Below are 22,718 nucleotides of genomic sequence, written 5' to 3'. Positions count from 1 at the left end.
TATGATTTGCCAGTGGATGCCGCAAATGTATATTGCATCCCAAGACATATGGGCGTAGAGTGCAAGCTCTTTAGCTCCGAGCATTGCATGGACTGGATGTGGTTAATATCTTAATATTAGGTCTGCAACAAGTTTTAGCTTCGTTCACTGACTGCTATCAGATCTGGTGAGGGAAGAAATGAAGGAAGGGAATACAAAGCCTATTACAAAGTTGGGATTTTTTGGTTTGTTTCATAGCTCAAGGGTTAGGTTTTATTTATGTAAGGCTGTAAAATCCCTTTAAGGAAATACCTTATTTTTCCCTGCCAGGTGCAGAGTTTTATGTGGAGGTGACTCCTTTGTGTCTAGATCCCAGAATCGCCTGGAGTTGGAAAATTGTTGTCAGAGACCGGAATAGGGAGTCCTATCCTCTGAGGGATTCATTGCATGACAGGAAATTTTTTTTTTTTTTTTTTTTTCTGAAAGTCACCTGGGATGTGATGTGAACATTAGCTGTCCATGCCCGGTCCATCTGCCTTTCAGTGCAGTGTGTGTATATTTTATAATGGGGAGCTGTAGTTTAGTTTAAAGGGGTTATCCACCTATGAGCAAAAAATGAAATGCTAGCTGCTGTTACCCACCAAGTCCCCCTGAGTATTTTGAGCCGTCTCCTGTCTTTCTAGCTGCTGCTGTTCCTGAGTTACAAGTTTTTCTAAAAGCCGATCTATAACCAAGATAGGAAACTACATTTCCCATCATGCATTTCCCTGATTGGGCCATTTGCATACTCGCCCCCTTATGGTGCGTTTACACAGGCAGATTTATCTGACAGATTTTTTGAGCCAAAGGCAGGTACAAACCATTAACAGGGAACAGGTCATAAAGGAAAGACTGAGATTTCTCCTCTCTTCAAATCCATTCCTGGCTTTTGCTTCCAAAATCTGTCAGATAAATCTGCCTGTGTAAACGCACCATTAGCTTTCTTTCCTGTCCATTGCTGTCATTACTATTGCACAGTAAACACAGGACTGTTTGTTTTTTCACAGATTTTTGCATCTTATTACCTCAATATGTATTCCATACTAGCTGATGTAGCAGAGCTGATGCGCGCATGATGTAGCTATGTGCTGTATAACGGGCATCTGTTTACCGGGGAGGGGGGGGTGTAGTGTAGGTTTAGATCTCTGCTTGCTGACTGTGAATGAAAACATTCTAGTTCCATCCAGACTCTAAGAACACCTAAAATACTTACAATATACAGAGCTGTGACAGACAGGTACATATTAGAATATTGTTTTTGTTACCCAGATAAACCCTTTAGCCTAGAGGGGCTGTCAAGCTTCCAGAGACAACACCTCTTGTCTCCAGCTTGGCTGCTGTTTTGCAGCTCAGTTTTATTAAAGTGAATGGAGCTTGATTGCAAACCGCACCTTGGCTGGAGACGAGAGTGGTGCTGTCTCTGGAAGAAAGTGGCCATGTTTTTCTTACCTTGGAAAACCTCTTTTAAAAGGGTAATTTAGTGGCCACTTCCTGGTCCTTCCCTATTAATTTAATATTCGGATTATCCAGGTCCAAGTCTCAACAATTATAGGGGAATCTTTATTACAAGAATTCCAATGGAAGGGAAAAAAAAAAACCGTGGGTTACCCACTGTACTTGTAGGAGTCACAGGGGGAGGCCTCACTATTGGTCATGTATAATAAAGTTTGCTTATTTGTCATGCAATGCTTTGATCGCTGACATTTAAGCCTTTTCCACTACTCCTATAAATCTGTGTGTAGTAACTTCCTTTAGTGACAGCTGCTGGCCACATGGCCGTGTGCATGGTAGCAGGGGATCTAGGACCCTGAAGCTGGGATTAATAAAATTAAAATGACTCTGTACGCACACTCTGTCCCCCCCCAAACCACTTGTACCTTCAGATAGCTGCTTTTAATCCAAGATCTATCCTGGGGTCTGTTCGGCAGGTGATGCGGTTACTGTCCTAAAAAAACAACTTTTAAACTTGCAGCCCTGTGCCAAACGGCCGTGGCTTAGAGTATCTGTGCCCTAACCTTGCACCCCCCCTCCGTCCCTCCTCCCCACCCTCTTCATCATTAGGAATGCCACTGGCAGGATTTTTTTTTTATTCCTTTGCAGTGAAAACTGCACAGGTGCCTGAATGATCCAGCCCATGTGCAGTGCTGACACAGGTGATGAATAGGAGACAATCTGCCTGGAGCATTCCTAATGATGAAGAGGGCGGGGAGGAGGGACAGAGGTTGTGCCAGCCTAATGCACACACAATCTAGGCCGCAGCAGTTGGGCACAGGGCTGCCAGTTTAAAAGTTTGTTTTTTAGGACAATAACTGCATTACCTGCCGAACGGATCCCAGGGCAGATCTTGGATTAAAAGCAGCTATCCGAAGGTACAAGTGGTTTGGGGGGGGGGGGGGGGGGTTAAATTGTGGGTACAGAGTCACTTTAAATCACATTCTCAGTTCTTTGGCCTTGAACTCCTATCTTCATCTATTTCACCTTTTGTATTTTCTGCAGTTTTCATCTCTTATTGGGCATGTGATCAGATAAGCGCACAGTCCATCAGATCACTGGAATGTTGGCGGTGGTACCAGGCAATGACCGGTGTGACTATGGGGGGACAGGGGCTTCTATGTTACATTCATAAAAACATGGTAATGGCTTCAAAGGACAAACCACAGGAGTCTATCCTGCAGATGACGCTGTGTCTTGTGATCTTTCACTTGACGTTATATTAATGTGTTGTTGGGGATCAAATTTCAATAGAACAAGCAGCAAAAATGAGAGTAAGCTGAAAACTATGTAAATCAGGAATGGGACACACGCAGTTCTTGGAAACAGACTCAAGACTGCACGAAAGGAGAAAGTTTTACAACGAAGTTTACATATTGCAGATTTGTCCGATGTGTTGAGGCAGTAAGATTTGTAGCTTTATTCACTTGGAGGATTCTTCATGTGAAGTCCAATGCTGATTCAACATCAGAACCCATGTATTATGGTATGCCCCAACTCCCCCCCCCGACTATCACCTATGTCTGGCCCATAGAGGGGTACTCCGGTAAGTCTTTTTCTTTCAAAACTGGTTTCAGAAGGTTATATAGATTTCTAATTTACTTCTATTTAAGAATCTCATGTCTTCCCATACTTATCAGCTGCTGTATGCCATGCAGGAAATGTGTTCTTTCCAGTCTGACAGTGCTCTATGCTGCCACCTCTGTCCATGGCAGGAACTGTCCAGAGCTGTAGAGGTTTTCTATGGGTATTCTCTACTAACAGCAGAGAGCACTGTGTCAGACTGTAAAGAAAACATTTCTTTCCGGACATGCAGCAGCTGATAAGTATGGAATGGAATGGATTAAGATTTTTAAATAGAATTTAAATTACAGATCTATATAACTTTCTGAAACCAGTTGATTTTAAAGAGAGATTTTCACTGGAGGACCCCTTTAAGGTTTCCACATGGCTACAGTTTGTAATGCATTTCTGGCGTCATACATACAGTATCACTTATTATGGGATTACCCTCTGCTGTACTATACGCAGAGAATATTTGTGTTAGAGGTGTTCATGTTGACTTATACTTTACATTTCTATTAATATTTGAGTTCAGACACAGAACGCGCATGTCAGCCCTGTGATCTGAATCCTGCTGTGACTCAGCGCATACCTGTAGGCTTTTATAGGGGAAATCCAACAGGTGACATAAAATCTAGCAATGTGTGCTTGGGGGAGGGGGGAGGTAAGTGTGGTCACTACTAGAGATGAGTAAACAGCAGCTTGTTGACAGCTTTTAGGTAGCAACTAGAGAACTAGTGACAGACAGAATCCTCATAACTTACATGCTCATGCTGGCTAATAGCGCATCCCATAAACTCCTATAATCCTGTGCAGTGTACATTGAATTGGGGTGCACGCACCATAACCCCTATACCTTGTCAAACTTTTGGGGATGACCTCTGTTCTTGTATTCCAGTTTTTTAAGGGAATAATGGAGTTGGTAATTTTCTTCCATTGAGATAGTGAGGGGGGAAGGGGGGTTGGTGGCGTCCATCCAGTGGAGGGCTATGGCTTTTCTGGCCAAAAAGTGTTTCCCTTAGGAAGATCCCCGCATGAGGTGTCCAAGCCTCTTCTGAGAACCCCAGACAAAGTGGCTAGGGGCTGTAAAGAGACCTCGGTAAGCAGCGCAATGACCTCTTCCAGAACTATGCCATGGCTGCACTATTCTATGGAAGAGAATCAGACCGTTATCCTTGGCTTTTGCTTTCATTACTTACATTCTGTGCAATTGTTGGGTTTATTTTGTGTTATCTTGTGTTTAGAAATGTGAAATCTAAAAAAAGTTTCTCCTTCTTAAAGGGCCCTGGAGCTTCAGCCGTTCTCACTAAAACCGCTTTTGCGACGTGCAATGGCAAATGAGTCCCTTGAGAAATACAGGCAAGCCTATGTGGACTATAAGGTGGCCCTTCAGATCGACAGCGGGATGCAGCTGGCCAATGACAGCATCAACCGGTAACTTATTATGTATAGTAGGATGCAATATATGTACGTGATCACTCTCCCATCGATGTCCATTCTACCCTGTGTCTTAGCTGTAGGATGGGCAGAGGCCGGGGGAAATCTGGTATTGCACAACATCCCATAGCCACAGTTATTGCGGCCAGCAAAGTGTACCATACTACGTAGGTCAAATATCCCTCCATATTCCCGATTAGGAGTGATGTCATGGTAGAAAGCATGAGAGATAGAGGTCTGTCTGTATCTATCTAACTATCTCTCATCATACGGCACATCTTCCCTATATAGAGTGTAGTGATCTTCCATTCACATATCCTGTAGTCCAGGGATGGGCAACCTTTGGCCCTCCAGCTGTTTTAAAACTACAACTCCCAGCATGCCTGGACAGCCGTTGGCTGTCTAGTCATGCTGGGAGTTGTAGTTTTGCAACAGCTGGAGGACCAAGGTTCCCCATCCCTGCTGTAGTCTATATAGGACTGGGCTACCTGTAGGCGCCATGACTTCACCATGAACATGAGGTTATATTGTTTTTGTTTTTTCCTTCAGTGTAAATTTTTTTTTCTTTTTCAATGTTAATGACTTATTATTGCAAAATGTGTGAAAATTCTACATTTTGCATGAGATTTCCATATTGCACTATAGGTAGAAGTGCAGGCAAAATCTCTTCTAGCAAAGAGAAGAAACAGCCCCAGTCCCCTCCCTTATGGATGACATCCTCAGCTGTGGTTTACGCTTTATACTGGTCACAATGGAGCCGTTCTTTCTTTGAGCAGATCCTTTCTAGCATGTAATACTTTTGGAAGCAATTTCTATAACTATTGCATCGAAATGTACCTGGGCCAAATATAACATTACCATTACAAAATTTACCCCCACAATCCTTAGCACCCAGGTATTGTTTTTTAGTGCACAGTGTTGGTCTTAGCACCTCCATAAGAAGTCTTAAAGTCATGAGGTAGCAGGGTACAAATGGTCCTAAAGGGGCTGTTCACCAACTGTTGCCAGAGACTTGTTTACTTCTATTAAAAAATATCCAGTCGACGGTACTTATCAGCTGCTGTATACCCTGCGGGAAGTGGTGTATTCTTTCCAGTCTGACACTGTGCTCTCTGCTGCCACCTCTGTCCATGTCAGGAACTGTCCAGAGCAGTAGCAAACCTCTCCTGCTCTCCAGACTGGAAAGAATACACCACTTCCTGCAGGACATACAGCAGCTGATAAGTACTGGAAGACTGGAGATTTTTTTTGTTAAATAGCACTTTCTGGGATTAGTTTTGATAGCTTTTTTTGGGGGTGAACATCGCCTTTAATAAAAATTTTCTCTAGACTTTAAATGCCTGGAAACCCCTTTTAAATTATTGTATTGCCCCCCCAAAAGTTATACAAATCCCCAATATACACTTATTACGGGAAATACTTATAAAAGTGCTTTTTTCCCTGCACTTACTACTGCATCAAGGCTTCACTTCCTAGATAACATGGTGACGTCACTTCCTGGATAACATGGTGACGTCACTTCCTGGATAACATGGTGATGTCACTTCCTGGATAACATGGTGATATCACACCCTGACTCCCAGAGCTGTGTGGGCTGTGGCTGCTGGAGAGGATGATGGCAGAGGGATGCTCAGTGTCCCTCCTGTGCCCTGTGTCCCCCTGCCATCATCCTCTCCAGCAGCCACAGCCCGCACAGCTCTGGGAGTCAGGGTGTGACATCACCATGTTATCCAGGAAGTGACATCACCATGTTATCCAGGAAGTGACGTCACCATGTTATCCAGGAAGTGACGTCACCATGTTATCCAGGAAGTGACGTCACCATGTTATCCAGGAAGTGACGTCACCATGTTATCCAGGAAGTGACGTCACCATGTTATCCAGGAAGTGACGTCACCATGTTATCCAGGAAGTGACGTCACCATGTTATCCAGGAAGTGACGTCACCATGTTATCCAGGAAGTGACGTCACCATGTTTATCCAGGAAGTGACGTCACCATGTTTATCCAGGAAGTGAAGCCTTGATGCAGTAGTAAGTGCAGGGAAAAAAGCACTTTATAACCATTTCCCGTAATAAGTGTATATTGGTGATTTGTATAACTTTTTGGGAGGGCAATACAATACTTAAACTATTCGCAGGATAGACCATCAATGTCTGATCGGTGAGGTTTTGATACCAGTCACTGGTGTGTGTGCGTTAGTGTTGTTTTTTTTTTTTTTGTGTGTGCAATTCTTGGGAATTTTAGTTCCAAGCACAAATAACAAGTGAACCAGTAACGGAAAAAAAAGGGACACAAAAAATCAACTGGAATTTTTTGACCACTTTGTTTTTAAATTTGTGGGAAAAAAAGAAACACGTTTTTAAGACAATCTGTGCCCAACAGATTCATCACACCACATCTACCACCATCAGTCATGGCAGGGATCGGTGCAGATTTGGTGATGGTAACATTTGTCAGATGTCGTCACTCTGTAAAAGTCTCCATACAATGCGGCTTTTCCCCTTTATACCTATGATACTTATGTCCAGCTTTATATCAGTGGTCAGTGTAAGAGTTCCTGATCACCCTGTAATGTGCATCTTCATACTCTGACTGATTTCTTTGTGTGCTGTCAAACAGAATTACAAGGACGTTAATTGACCTGGATGGTCCCAACTGGAGAGAGAAGCTTCCCCCGATCCCGTCAGTGCCTGTGTCCACCCAGATACAGCATCAGAAGAACATGGCTGCCACTAATAATGCCCGTCCAGAAAAAGAGACAGGTACTGTATGAGACAATACTGATAGACTGGGCTCCTCTGCATCGTCATTTAGTAAAAAAAAGAAAGGGATTCTGAGTTGAGATGGGGGTCCCCTTTTTAGGATCCTTATCTTCTGGCTAGAGTGTTACAAAGAGTCTCTTGCTCTTTAGGACCCTCTTTCCCCTGCATTGCAGACAGTCCATTGATTTAAATGGACAATGCGCGATGCTTAAAGGGGTACTCCGGCGATTCCCCCCTTTAAATCAATGGATGTCAGAAGGTTATATAAATTTGTAATTTACTTCTATTCCAAACGTTCCAGTACTTATCAGCTGCTTTATGTCCTGCAGGAAGTGGTATATTCTTTTCAGTCTAACACAGTGCTCTCTGCTGCCACCTTTGTCCATGTCAGGAACTGTCAGGAGCATGAGAGGTTTTTTGTTCAGAAGGAGATGACAGCACTGTGTGAGACCGGAAAAAATCCACCACTCCTTGCAGGACATAAACTTTCTAGTACTTACCAGCTGCTTTATGTCCTGCAAGAAGTGGTGGATTCTTTCCAGTCTCACACAGTGCTCACTGCTGTCATCGCAATCTGTGAACGAAAACCTCTCCTGCTCTGGACAGTTCCTGTCTCGGACAGAGGTGGCAGCAGAGAGCACTGTCAGACTGGAAAGAATATACATTTTCCTGCAGGGCATACAGCAGCTGATAATGAACTTCTATTAGTTTATTACTTATAACACTGTCCTCTGAGACTATCAGTGTGATGCACATGTCACCGCTTGTTCTGCATTCCAGTCACTTAATGTGACTCATTTCCATATTGCTTAACATGAGGAATGGTATCTGTCTGTCCATATTATGAAATAATTCTGTATAATATAAGGAATAGAGATGAGCGAACCTGGAGCATGCTCCAGTCCATCTGAACCCGATCGTTGGACATTTGATTAGCGGTGGCTGCTGAAGTTGGATAAAGCCCTAAGGCTATGTGGAAAACATGGATATAGTCATTGGCTGTATCCATGTTTTCCAGACAACCTTAGAGCTTTATCCAAGTTCTGCAGCCCCAGCTAATCAAATGCCGAACGTTCGGGTTCGGATGGACTCGAGCATGCTTGAGGTTCGCTCATCTCTAATAAAGAACAATGGATTTCCTGCTATAAATAAGAATATTAAAAGTAACCAGTTTGCCAGGTGACACAACTCCAGGGTTTATAATTATTCTTTGTAATTCATAGCCGGCAGTACATGATACCCTATTTTTGAGGTTACCAGCCACAGCTTGGCTCTAAAAGCAGTGGTCTTGCTGGTGTGTGTTTACCAGCTAGACCACTGCTTTTAGAGCAGAGTGGTGGTTGGTAACACACAGCCTGAATAAAGAAGAGTGCCACCTCTTACAATACAGAAGAAATGCCAATGTCACATATTGACTCTGTACCATTTATACTCCTTTGATTTCTCCTGGGAAGATGGGCAACTTCACCATTTTTAAATGTTTTGCTTTTGTGTTTTCTTAGTGTCAATGTAGTAATAATAATAATAATAAAAATAATAATAATAAAAATAATAATAAAAATAATAATAAAAATAATAATAAAAATAATAATAAAAATAATAATAAAAATAATAATATAATAATAATATAATAATAATATAATAATAATATAATAATATTATAATAATATTATAATAATATTATAATAATATTATAATAATATAATAATAATAATAATAATATAATAATATAATAATAATAATAATAATAATAATAATAATAATAATAATAATAATAATAATAATAATAATAATAATAATAATAATAATAATATAATAATAATAATATAATAATAATATAATAATAATAGTTTTGCAGAAATCAATAGTACAGGTGACTTTTAAGAAACTTTGTAATTGGGTTTATTAGGCTAATATGCCATTATCTGCATTCAAAAAGACTTTCCCTAGGTCCCCTCCCTCCCCCCTCTCTCTCATTCACTGCTCATTATCAGGAAATCTCGACTCTTACATTAGTCGGGCTCTGTGTAACCTATAGAGAGGGGAGGAGGGAGTTTAGTCACCAGCAGAGAACAAAGAATTACACAGCAGGACCTGTGTGAAAGCCATTATTCAGAGGTCAGAGAGGTCATTGCTGACTTCAGAGGGGAGAGCCTAGTGACGTAGCTGTAAATTAACTTTGTTGTCCTGTTTTGGTGCCTCATTTCCCTCCACCCCCTCTCCATAAGAGAACCATGAAGGCGGGGGGGGGGGTTGGAGGGGGGGGTTGGAGGGGGGGTGGAGAAGAGAGCTTCAAACTGCTTTTTCATGATAAAAATGCATTTTTCGGCTAATAAACCCAATTACAAAGTTTCTTAACTATTGATTTCTGCAAAAAATTTAAATGACAGTGACGGAAAATTGCAGCAAGAAAATAAGTGTCAGCTCTTTCTCTTCTAGGTAAATCCGTGGAAGAGCAGTTCTTGTCCCTGAAACAGGAGGGCAATGACTATGTGAAGAAGTGTCAGTACCGAGAAGCGGAGAAGAAATATACGGAGTGTCTGAAGCTAAAACCAGAGGAGTGCACCATGTACACCAATAGGTGGGGGCAGCATACACCACTTGGACTCTTTTTGCAACTTCTCCTGTGTTTTCACAAACCTCTGTGTAATAGGAACAAGACATTGTGTAAAAATTCCTTCTGCAATGGTGTTGTCGTCATCCTCACTTCATACGTGTTGTATAGGACAACATAGATCTGTTTATTTTGTTGTCTTCTGTGGGTGTTCGGGTCCTGGTGGTGTGTGGGCAGGGCCGTCTTAACAAAACTATGGGCCCCTGGGCACAGCTGTGGACTGGGCCCCCCACCCAAGATCAAGTCCCCGCATTCCCCCTCCCCCCTAACCTTGTGCCATGCAGCCCCATGTGGGGAAAAAGAAATAGAATAGCCCCCCTGTGCATCTCCCCATATAGAATAGCCCCCCCTGTGCATCTCCCCATATAGAATAGACCCCCCTGTGCATCCCCCTTATAGAATAGACCCCCCTGTGCATCTTCCCACAGAGTAGCTCCCCCCTGCATCCTCCCATCTAAAATAGCCCTCCTGTGCATCTCAATCCCCCCCCCCCCCCCGATGTGGCCACATGTGAAGGGGTTTAAAAAAAAAAAAAAAAAAATACAACTCACCTCTCCTCGGGCCGGATCTTCAGTCTGCAGCTTCTCCCTGCTGCTGCAGCAAGGCGGCTCCTCTCTCCACTCTCAGGTCCTCAGCGGCGCGTCAGGGAAGTGACGTCACCGCTGGGGACCTGATGTAGGTGCCTGCAGACGTGCCTGTGTGCAGCACGTCTGCAGCTCCTGGGGGGATCAGGCGGCCCAGAAGAGACTCTGGGAATAGCACGGCGGCCGGCCGCGCTATTCTCTCAGTCACAACTACAGCAGAAGGTCAATGGTGAGGAAGACCGGCCGGGGGACACATGCCCCCCGGCCCAGCCCGCCCCTGGTCTTTCCCTTTCTGCAGGGTAGGCGACTGCCACTGGGGCCCCCCATGAGTCATAGGCCCCCGGGCAGCCGCCTACCCTGCCCAATGGGAAAGACTGCCCTGTGTGTGTGGGAATATGCAAGATAGGATAAAGGGACACAAAGGTGACTGAGCTAACTGCACTGACATGGGAAATCACAGTGGTATATAACGGCTACTTTTCCTAACTAATATCCCAAGATCTACCCTCTAGCTACAGGATAGGCTATTGATTAGCTGATCATTGGGGTCTGACCACTGGAACGTCCACCAGTCCTGAGAACTGAGGTCACTGGGCCCCCACTGCTTTATCCACTCTCTATTCCAAACATTGAGTGCAGTACTAAGAGAGTAGATGGAGCCAGATCACTGCAGAGATGTGGTGACATCACGCTACTATGATGGTGTTAACACTGGCTCTTATTTGTGTCTGAGTGGTCCACAGTGATGAATGGAAGTATAGTTATGGAAGGGTCATATGGGAAAGCTTTTCTATCTACTGTACCTGCTATGAAGATGTAATTGCTGTTCATCCCATGATTCATAAAATCCCTCCAAGGAGGCACCACTAGGAGGAATTAAATGGGCTTTATAGGCTCTATCTTCAGGATAGGCCACCAATTATCTGATTAGTGGTCTACCACCTGATCTGTGATACCCTCATACACCGTAAACAGACCTGGAAGCGGACAACTATGTACATTGTGCAGTGACATTGAGGTTACTGTAACCGTGAATGGAAGCTGAGCTGCAGTAACCCAGCTTAGCCACTACACAATGAATGGAGCTGTCCACTTCCTGCCTTGTTTGCTGTGTATGTGGTCAGTTGAGCTCCAGCAAACAGCTGATCACTGGGGGTGAAAAATACCATCTGATCAAATAGGCTGTGAAAAATAAGCCCCAGAAGACCCCCTATTAAGGAGGTAATTTAATATTGAGCTAAATGGGAGCTGTATACAATATTCAGTAAGCCCCCCCCCCATATGCTGGCTTCAGCTATTTTAAGTGTCAGTCTTTTTTTGTGCAGAAATCAATAGTCCAGGTGATTTTTAAGAAACTTTTGTAGTTGGGTTTATTAGGCAAATCTGCTATTATCTGCATTGAAAAAGCCTTTTCCCAGGTCCCCTCCTCTCTCTCATTTACTGCTCATTATCAGGAAATCCCATCTTGTTGCATCAGACACAACCCTGTCAGCTCTATGAAGAGGGGAGGAGGGAGATTAGTCTGCAGCAGAGAATAAAGGATTACACAGCGGGACCTGTGGGAGTCTCTATTCAGAGGAGAGAGCCCGGTGAAGTAGCTGTAAATGAACTCTTTGTTGTCCTGTTTCGGTGCCTTTTGGAGAGCTTAAAAATGCATTTTTCGGCTAATAAACCCAATTACAAAGTTTCTTATAATCGCCTGGACTATTGATTTCTGCAAAAAAAATAAATAAATGACAGTGATTATCACTTAACAATATGGCAAAAAAATTGCAGTTCTGTATTTTAAAGGGATTATCCAGGATTAGGAAAAACTCATCTGATATCATCTTTCTGTTTGTGTGGGGTATTACAACCCTGCTCTATTCACTTCAATGGAACTGATCTGTAAAACCCACACCCAAACTGAGGAGAAGTGTGGAGCTATTTTTGGAATAAAGCAGCCATGTTTTTCTAATCCTGGACAAACCCTTTAATGAGTTCTGACCCCCCCCCCCCCCCCCCCCCCATGGAATACTTTGCAAAGAAAATGATATATTGAAGTACAGTGAAATAGTAACATGTTGGGTACGGCTTCATGGGTTATAAATTCTCTCTACGTTTTGTTTTGTATGGATGTGATGCCTGGATGATGGCGCTGTGTAAGCACAACTGAGGCGTTTTAGCTGAGCCGACATTTTCTATTGCAGAGCCCTTTGCTTCTTGAAGCTATGCCAGTATGAAGAGGCCAGGCAGGACTGTGACTGTGCCCTGCAGAGGGATGCCGCCAACATCAAAGCCTTGTACAGGCGGGCCCAGGCCTACAAGGGATTAGAGGTAAATGGGGGGTATCTGCTAACAAAACATGACCACACGGCTGTCCTGAATTTCTGCCACACAAGCAACTCTCTCTCTAATCTGGTTAAGTATTCGTCTGCGCTGCCCATTGACATTGCTGCAGTCAGGGTAGCGGTGGTGACATGGACAGGCGTGGCTGCAGGGAATGTACTGACGCGTGTTGGAATACACCTCAGTTGTCTAGATCACTGACACCAGACTAATGTATCGTAAACACTTGTAGCACATTTACAGTCTATGCTGGTTTTGTGTGAAGGTATAAAATATATATTTTCAGTGTGACTCTGCTCCCTGTTAAAGATCTATTGAAAACCCGGCTTAAAGGGTCTTCACTTTCAAGGTGGAAACATTCTGATGAAATGTTAAAGACCCTTTTTATGCTGTGTTTACACAAAACGATAATTGGCCCGATCGTACGATTAACGATGTCGGAGTAATGATTTTTTTTATAACGATCAGCGCTTAGACGGAACGATATATCATACGGAAATTCGCTTAAGCCTATCTCACACATTAAATCTGCGAACGACTGTTTACACACAATGATCTGCGAATTTTTTGCGAACAACGATTTTAGAACATGTTGTAAGATCAAAATGAACGATTTCTTGTTCGTCGTTTGATCGTTCACAGCGTTTACACGTACGATTATCGTTCGACTTTGAACGTTATCGTGCGAATTTGCACGATAATCGTTCCGTGTAAACGCAGCATTAGATGGGCTGATTATGGGCCAGGAGTGTTGCTAAAACGCTCCTTTGACCAATAATCAGCCTGACGACTATCAGCTGTGAAGCGGGAAAATGGCTGCGCCTCTGCTGATCACATCTTTCTTGCAGGCTTTTAAATCTGTTGCCATCTGCCGTACATCTCCTTATGTAAACAGATGCAGTGGTACAATGGGTAATGTAAACGAGCGCTGATCTGCTAGATTGGCGCTCGCTTTCTTATGGTGCGTTTACACAGAATGATTATCGTTCAAATTTTTGCAATAATCGCATTTGAGCGATAATCTGCCCGTCTAAACACGGCAAACGATCAAGCGACGAGCGAAAAATCCTTCATTGGGATCTTTCAACATGTTCTCAAATTGTCGCCCGTCATTCACTAAAAATTCGCAGATCGCTTCGTGTAAACAGTCTTTAAAAGATTCACCCTATGTGTGAGATGGGCTTAAGCAATCTTAGAAAATTTGTTAGAAAAATCGTTATTGCGATCATTTCTAACTATTTATTCATCTAAACACTGATCATTATAAAAACCAAATCGTTTCTTCAAAATTGCTAAACGATTGATTTGGGCGCTCCATGTAAACTGACAATTAGCTGGGCCTATTGCACAGCTCGATAATCATGTAGCAAAGGGGTATATGTGTGTGTGGGTATGTAGTATGTATATGTGTGTGTGTGTGTATGTAGTATATATGTATATATATATATGTATATATATATATATATATATATATATATATATATATATATATATATATATATATATATATATATATATATATATATATATATATATATATATATATATATAATTAGTATGAATTCTGTAAGCGCAGCACAACTTGTTGTAGGAGGGTGCCCGCAGGTAGTCTTGACCAAGACCTCCACAATATATAAAAAAGGATCGCCCACAGCACTCCAGGTAAGTTAGAAAAATCAAGTGTTTTTTATTCCATAGTAGTGCAGCACAGCATACAAGTCAAAAGTGCGACGTTTCAACGACCTTCCGTCGTCTTTTTCAAGCGTGACTCACAAGAAACAACAGACCTCTTTATACATGTGTGATAATTAGTGCAGAGACATGATTGGTGCATAGACATTTCATTAATCAGAGTTTGACAAGCAAACACATTGTGTATACAAAAGTGAAAGATAGTGCATAAAAAAGATCAAGCTCGAGCCGGACGGCGGATTACATGATCACGAGAAATAAACATAAATATATAAATATATCACATAGTGTTCCGGCTCACCACTCTAAATTCGTGAACCTCAAACAGCTAGAGTGGTGAGCCGGAACACTATGTGATATATTTATATATTTATGTTTATTTCTCGTGATCATGTAATCCGCCGTCCGGCTCGAGCTTGATCTTTTTTATGCACTATCTTTCACTTTTGTATACACAATGTGTTTGCTTGTCAAACTCTGATTAATGAAATGTCTATGCACCAATCATGTCTCTGCACTAATTATCACACATGTATAAAGAGGTCTGTTGTTTCTTGTGAGTCACGCTTGAAAAAGACGACGGAAGGTCGTTGAAACGTCGCACTTTTGACTTGTATGCTGTGCTGCACTACTATGGAATAAAAAACACTTGATTTTTCTAACTTACCTGGAGTGCTGTGGGCTATATTAGCTGCCAGCCACACATTGCTGTTACACTTAGCGATGCACGGCCAATGATTTTTAGGCTTATTCAGCAGATTATCGCTCCATGTAATAGGGCCTTAATCTGGTTAATCTTTGTGGAGACTCCCAGTGATCAACTGTGAACACAGCAGCAACTGCCCAATTTTCCTACAGCAACACCGCAGGAGAAATGAGGTATTGCAAGCTCTTGTCTGAACTCTGACAGTAATATTCCTATCTAGTAGAATACATCCTGTAGACTATTGCAGAACCCTCCCTCTGCAGCCTATGCCTTGTCTGACCAGGTGTTACTTGGCGTACAATATCTAATCCATTCATACAGCTTCTAGAACTCTCCATTCTTCCATTTATAGAAATACCAAGATTGTGCCAGCGACCTCAGAAAACTAATCTCACTGGATTCCAGTGTCACCGAAGCAAAAACTCTGCTGACAGAAATCACTCCCTTCTTATTACCCAATGGAGAGGAAAAGCAAAGGAAGAAGATCCTGATAGAAGAGGTACTGCATGTATATAGTGTGATGTGGGTGATGGGACATGGCTGGTCAGATGTAATGTTTTATATAAGAGAACAATAGTTACTCAGTGATGGTCACAGAAGGGGAACGTCACCTGGGCTCATGTGCTTCTTATGTCCTTCTACCAGTCCAGTGATTTTAACACCATTTTAATGTATAGTGATTAATATTTTCTATACTGACCCGAAGGGGGGTGTGGGTGTGTGTGTGTGTGTGTGTGTATTATAGATGTGTATTATAGATGTGTATTATAGATGTGTATTATAGATGTGTATTATAGATGTGTATTATAGATGTGTATTATAGATGTGTATTATAGATGTGTATTATAGATGTGTATTATAGATGTATATTATAGATGTATATTATAGATGTATATTATAGATAGAAGATATCAAGCATGCTCGATATGGACTAGAGATGAGCCAACCGGGTTCCGCGGAGTTCTTGGACTATTATATTATATTATATTATATTATATTCAAGAACTCTGCGGAACCCGTTTGGCTCATCTCTAGTCCATATCGAGTATGCTTGAGGTTCGCTCATCTCTAATAAGGACTTTGCATCCATCATAGAGAATCCACTTTTTTAATGCATTAGTGCCCTGTTAAAAGGGTTATCCGGCGCTACAAAAACATTGCCACTTTCTTAGAGACAGCACCACTCTCGTCTCCAGCTTGGGGCAGGGTTTTGCTGCTCAGTTCCATTGAAGTGAATAGAGCTTAATTGCAAACCGCACCTGAACTGGAGACAAGAGTCGTGTTATCTCTGAAAGAAAGTGGCTATGTTTTTGTAGCACTGGATAACCCCTTTAAGCTCCATTTACTTCAATGGAACTGAGTTTGAAACCCCACCCAATCTGGAGACAAGAAAGTGGGAAAAGCGGCCATGTTTTTGTAGCGCTGGATAACTCCATTAAGCATAGGTCATCAATATCTGAGTCCATGAAGACCTCTTTAATGTCGCCCGTCTGTCTTGCCTATTAATACTTGATAGCTCATGAGACCTAGCATTGGAAGAAGCACTGTTGTGCTTTTATCTACTCACGGATTGTGAAGGTCTCATCCCCGCCTGACGTGACAAGTTAAATGTATAATAGGGAGGTGACCTCCGCAATAGGTTTGTTCCTGCTCTTATTGGATTCATGCTGAAAATAGCACCAGAGCGCACGAGAGCCCTGTGATTCCAGCTCCTGCAGTGAGGTCAGAGATATGTTTGCTGGAAGTCACTAGACGTCACGCACATATGATGATTTCTGTGGATTTCACATGACCTATACATATGCTGGATGAATAGGAAAATGTCAGTCTGACGTCTATGCTTCATTGCCTATACATCTGGGACTTCTGTATGGTCGTCATCATACTCAGTGATAGTTTTTGCACAATTTGTCAAGGCAGCAGCATCGGTGTTGGCAACAGGTGACCCTATTGCTTGTGCACTGACCGTAAGTTGTAACTTATTTAGTGTTTTATATATATAATTTTTTTTTTTCCTTTTGAAGGTGGAAGACGAGAACACGTCTGATCCCAGTAATGTCACTGCACACGAAGACAATGAGTCATTGAGGAAGACGCACAGTCGCCATATCACAAAGCCCAGCAATGCCCTGGAGTTTGACCAGCTCATGAGTGAGATGAGGGCAGGGAAGGATCAGGAGGGTTGTGCCCAGCTACTGTCTTTCATAGACCCCAAGGACTTGCCAATGTTCTTAAGCAACAAGCTAGACACAGAGACTCTGCTGCTTATTGTACAGTCACTAAAGCACCATGTCCTGGAGAAGAATCCCGCCCTGGTGTACTGGCACCTGACGCACCTCGGCTCAGCCGACCGATTCTCGGTAAGTGACCCTTCATGGCTTGTAATGACCAGGGGCGTAACTAGAAATGGCTGGGCCACATAGCAAACTTTTGATTGGGGCCTCCCTCCTCTGACCGACCACTATGCCATCAACACACTCAGCTCTACACAGGTTCTGTACACCATAAAAATTACAGTACAGTTACATCAGGTGACTTACAGGAGACGTCTTCTCTGATCAGAGTTCTTCCCTTTTCATTTTCTTTTCCATCTGTCCTGGGCCGTTATGAGAACCTTTCCGGGCCACGAATCCACAGAATCTGCCAGACAGACATATTAGGCTCCACACTCACCATCACCATCCTCATCTCTACCAACAGCACATCTGTATTGGCCCCTTTACACCCACATTTAGTGGGCAGGCTGACTCTATGTGATCCCATTTTAGTATATGGCCCTCCTCTCTGTCGCCCCTCCTTATAGATAGCTTCCTTATGTTGCCCCCCCCCATGTTGTCCCCTTATAGATGGTCCCCTATGTTGCCCCCCCTATAGATGGCCCCCTCTTCCCCTATATTGTCCCCTTATAGATGTTCCCCTCTCCCCCAATGTTGTACGTTTATATCCCCCTCTCCCCCTATGTTGTCCCCCTCTCCCCCTATGTTCTCCCCTTATAGATGGCCTGGTCTCCCCCTATGGTGTCCCCCCCTTATAGATGGCCCTCTCTCCCCCCCTTATAGATGTCCCCCTCCCCCCCTCCCTTATAGACGGTCCCCCTCTCCCCCCTCCCTTATAGACGGTCCCCCTCTCCCCCCTTCCTTATAGACGGTCCCCCTCTCCCCCCTTCCTTATAGACGGTCCCCCTCTCCCCCCTTCCTTATAGACGGTCCCCCTCTCCCCCCTCCCTTATAGATGCCCCCTTCTCTTGCCCCCCCTTCCTTATAGATGCCCCTTCTCTTCCCCCCCTTCCATATAGATGCCCCCTTCTCTCCCCCCCCTTCCTTATAGATGCCCCCTCTCTTCCCCCCCCCTTCCTTATAGATGCCCCCTCCTCTTCCCCCCCCTTCCTTATAGATGCCCCCTTCTCTTCTCCCCCCCCTTCCTTATAGATGCCCCCTTCTCTTCTCCCCCCCCTTCCTTATAGATGCCCCCTTCTCTTCTCCCCCCCCTTCCTTATAGATGCCCCCTTCTCTTCTCCCCCCCCTTCCTTATAGATGCCCCCTTCTCTCCCCTCCCCCCCTTCCTTATAGATGCCCCCTTCTCTCCCCCCCCCCTTCCTTATAGATGCCCCCTTCTCTCCCCCCCTTCTTTATAGATGCCCCCTTCCTTATAGATGCCCCCTTCCTTATAGATGCCCCCTTCCTTATAGATGCCCCCTTCTCTCCCCCCCCTTCCTTATAGATGCCCCCTCCTCTCCCCCCCTTCCTTATAGATGCCCCCTCCTCTCCCCCCCTTCCTTATAGATGCCCCCTTCTCTCCCCCCCTTCCTTATAGATGCCCCCTTCTCTCCCCCCCTTCCTTATAGATGCCCCCTTCTCTCCCCCCCCCTTCCTTATAGATGCCCCCTTCTCTTCCCCCCCCCTTCCATATAGATGCCCCCTTCTCTCCCCCCCCCCTTCCATATAGATGCCCCCTTCTCTCCCCCCCCCCTTCCTTATAGATGCCCCCTTCTCTCCCCCCCCTTCCTTATAGATGCCCCCTTCTCTCCTCCCTCCCCTTCCTTATAGATGCCCCCTTCTCTCCTCCCTCCCCTTCCTTATAGATGCCCCCTTCTCTCCTCCCTCCCCTTCCTTATAGATGCCCCCTTCTCTCCTCCCCCCCCTTCCTTATAGATGCCCCCTTCTCTCCTCCCCCCCCCTTCCTTATAGATGCCCCCTTCTCTCCTCCCCCCCCTTCCTTATAGATGCCCCCTTCCGAGGAAAGCAAGTTTAAAAAAAAAAGAAAAAAAACTCACCTAACAACACGCTCCCCCGTCGAGCCTTTTTCCTGTCACCCCGTCTGATGCGCGGCTGCCGTCTGATGCGCGGCTGTCGTCTGATGCCGCGTCCTAGCCCCGGCAGCGCGCGTATCATAGAGTTCTGTGTGGGCCTGTGGCCGCGACTTCCGGCACACGTCTCTGTGCCGGAAGTCGAACCGCAGCACAAGCCCACACAGAACTCTATGATACGCGCGCTGCCGGGGCTAGGACGCGGCATCAGACGACAGCCGCGCATCAGACAGGGGGTGACAGGAGCGCTGTGGACCGGTCCCGTGCTCCTCCTGGCCCAGTGACTCCTTTTCCCTATAGTTGGGGAAAGGAGTCTCCGGGTCGGGAGGAGCACGGGACCGGCCCCCGGCTACAGCACCCGGGAGGCATGCTCAGCCGCCGGGTGCTGCAGGATATGTATGCTCCAGGGGCCCGCGTCACGGGCCCCTGATGCGGCGGGGCCCCGTAGCAGACGCTACGGCTGCTACGGCGGTAGTTCCGCCAGTGGTAATGACAGGGTTCACAGTTTGCGTCCTTCATAGATGGATATTATCAGATACCCCAGTATAGTTCAACTCCAAAATCTGGCAGAGTCATGGCTTCCGGCTGCAGGATAAGCAAGAAATGAGAGGCAGCACATGTGGCTGCAGGATGTCCTGTACATGTCACTGAGCTGTTAGTCACCCCTAGTAGTGATATGAGGGACATTGTCATATAGGATGGCTCACACATATCACACCAGCAGGGGGCAGTGTGTGTCGCTCCACCATAAAGGCAGGATTAAAGTGCTGCTACTACTATCTCCGGACATGGGGCCTTTTGCTGACTGTTACTCTTCTCCTTCGCAGGTTGTGGTCTTACTACTAAACAACAATGAAAAAGACCAAATCCAGAGCGTCTTCACCAGCCTGTTGGGAATAGAGAACGAGAACTTTGACCAAGAAGCCATAACCAACCTCACAAAGACCTATGGACTGTGAGCCCGGAGCCTGTGGGTTATATGCACGGTTTGATTGATCTTATCATTAGGGAATGGTAAACTATGCAAAATGTCGTCTATCAGCTGACCGATGACCTATGCAGCATGACTGTAAATGTCCTCCTCCTCCTCCTCTCCTGGAAGCGTCAGTGTAAGAAATAGTTCATCTAGTCACTATAGCCCCCTTAATCTGCTCCGCCACAATGTTGCTATAAATTGTTATGGATAATATCTGGTAATTCTGATTGATTTCCCCCATACCAGTGTCCTGTTACCACCATGGCGACCACAGTCAGCACTGTATGTGCCCATACAATATGTAATAAATGTGCTCAGTGACATATTGCAGCACAATGCGGTAACGTGTGTGGTAGTTTTCTGTTAATAATCCATATATACTTTACTTCTGGCTGCCTTAACACTTGTTCCAACATTGTTTCTCATATCATATTGTGTCCTACCAAACATAACATACTAGCACATCTCCAATGGATGGTGCATCATCCCCCAATGTACAGGCCGTGTTACTCCAGCTTTTATATGTTCACGTCAGGCTCGTGTTTTTTTTCTTTTTCCTTTCTCCCTGCAGTTGACTCTGGTCTCAAGCTTAGGGCAGAGTTGACGGGGCCGGCTGGTTGCTAGGGGCTTTCTGTCTGACAACTGCTAGACTGTTGAGCAGTGTTGCCCTAGCAACCAGACATCACCCCAAGTTTTGTAAGAGAAAATTTAGGTTTAAAGGGCACCTCTCATGTGAGGTAGGGAGTAGAATCCCAGCTTTATAACTCTATATACTGCTAGCTGAATCCCAGCTTTATAACTCTTTATACTGCTAGCTAAATCAGCAAAGAACGTAGGTTTTAAGAGTCCCAAAGACTTGTATTGCAAGACACTAGAACCCAAACTTACTCTAATGTATTCTGACTAGAAATGAGCGAACATATAGAAAACCGCAATTGCACATCTCACAGCCAGACCCACCATCTGTATGGGGAGGAGGGACAGTGTTAAGCCGCAGTCATAGAAGTGACCACATGATGGCGACTTTCATTACAGAAACCTACATAGATGCGGCACAAGGTGGTGTATGTGAATTTTCTTAAGACTCGTGATACATCTGTGGGTTATATCAGTCTCAGATACCTGAATCCTTATAATGCTGCTGGCAGATGTCAGCCTAGTAGTCAAAACCCTATAAATAACATGTAGTCTTAATTAAAAATTCTGGTAGTCCAGAAGTCATGATAATCTGGCGTCCTGGTGCATGAGTGACAAACTTTTCCCATGTTTTAAGGATCTAACAAGACTATAATCCTACAGAGGGATGGTCTGTCTTGATAACAAACCATTTAATAAATCTAAAATTAAAATAACTAAAATGAGATACCTACAGCTTATATGCAGAAGTGTGTATTGCCATGGTAACAGACTACACTGTGTAGTCTGATCCTGTAATCATATATGTTATGATGATCTAACAAGTAGAAAGCCTTCAGAACAATAGTAAACTTGAATGTACCAAAAACTGTCTCTATTGCCATCTATGGGCCATCCTCTACTTTATCTTGATCTGTGGACAAAATTCATTACTTTGCAGCTCAGTTAACATATCACCTACTCAGTACAAGTAAGGAGCTCCAGACAGTATGCAATTGTTCACTATTGGGAAAATAAAGGATAGGTGAAGGTTTTCCTGGATTTTATCAAAGTATATTACATGATGTGCTGATGGATTGTTTGTTACACTGACCAGTCTTCCTTCCATGCATTCCACCGGTTTTCTCCATTGCTTTGTATCAGTGTTCCTTAACCTGTGTTCTTCAGCTATTGCAAAACAGCAACTCCCATCATGCCCAGACAGTCTACATGATGGGAGTTGTATTTGCAGCAGCTGGAGAGCCTCAAGTTGGGGGACACTGCATCAGATCTTATGCATCAGAAGTTTGAGGGAACCCCCCACCCCAATTGTTGCCTCCTGGTTGTAGCCCCTCTTCTTGCTATTGACAACAAGGCCCCTCGGGACTCATTCTGTGCACAAAGCTTTATTGTTCCATTAATGATGGTTTTGTGTCACGCAGTTTTCATGCTGAAATGTACTGTAAATACTGTGTCGCTTTACAAGAGATCTTTATACGGAGGTGGATGACTTGTATAATAGTGAGATGATTGTAGCGTTTGTTTACGTGTATTGCTTACAGAATATTTATCACATCAGAAACTTTATTAAATATTTTTTCATTCATGAAACTGGCGTTTGAC

At 44.1% G+C, this 22,718-nt stretch overlaps 1 protein-coding gene across 2 annotated transcripts in view; it reads left to right on the top strand.

Moving 5' to 3' along the window:
* The window catches only part of SPAG1 (sperm associated antigen 1), a 50,788-nt gene extending 28,082 nt beyond the window's left edge, over positions 1-22,706 (top strand). For both annotated transcript variants that reach the window (XM_069957332.1, XM_069957331.1), the window contains exons 13-19: positions 4,354-4,506; positions 7,132-7,274; positions 9,714-9,855; positions 12,662-12,788; positions 15,551-15,697; positions 17,223-17,558; positions 20,332-22,706. In XM_069957332.1, coding sequence (XP_069813433.1) covers positions 4,354-4,506; positions 7,132-7,274; positions 9,714-9,855; positions 12,662-12,788; positions 15,551-15,697; positions 17,223-17,558; positions 20,332-20,463 — 1,180 coding nt within the window. In that variant the 3' untranslated portion in view covers positions 20,464-22,706. The remainder of the gene's footprint in view (positions 1-4,353; positions 4,507-7,131; positions 7,275-9,713; positions 9,856-12,661; positions 12,789-15,550; positions 15,698-17,222; positions 17,559-20,331) is intronic.
* Positions 22,707-22,718: the final 12 nt, after the last annotated feature.

The sequence above is a fragment of the Dendropsophus ebraccatus genome, chromosome 2 (assembly GCF_027789765.1).
Source record: "Dendropsophus ebraccatus isolate aDenEbr1 chromosome 2, aDenEbr1.pat, whole genome shotgun sequence".
NCBI classification, from domain to species: Eukaryota; Metazoa; Chordata; class Amphibia; order Anura; family Hylidae; genus Dendropsophus; species Dendropsophus ebraccatus.
This window is presented reverse-complemented; position numbering and strand designations above follow the sequence as displayed.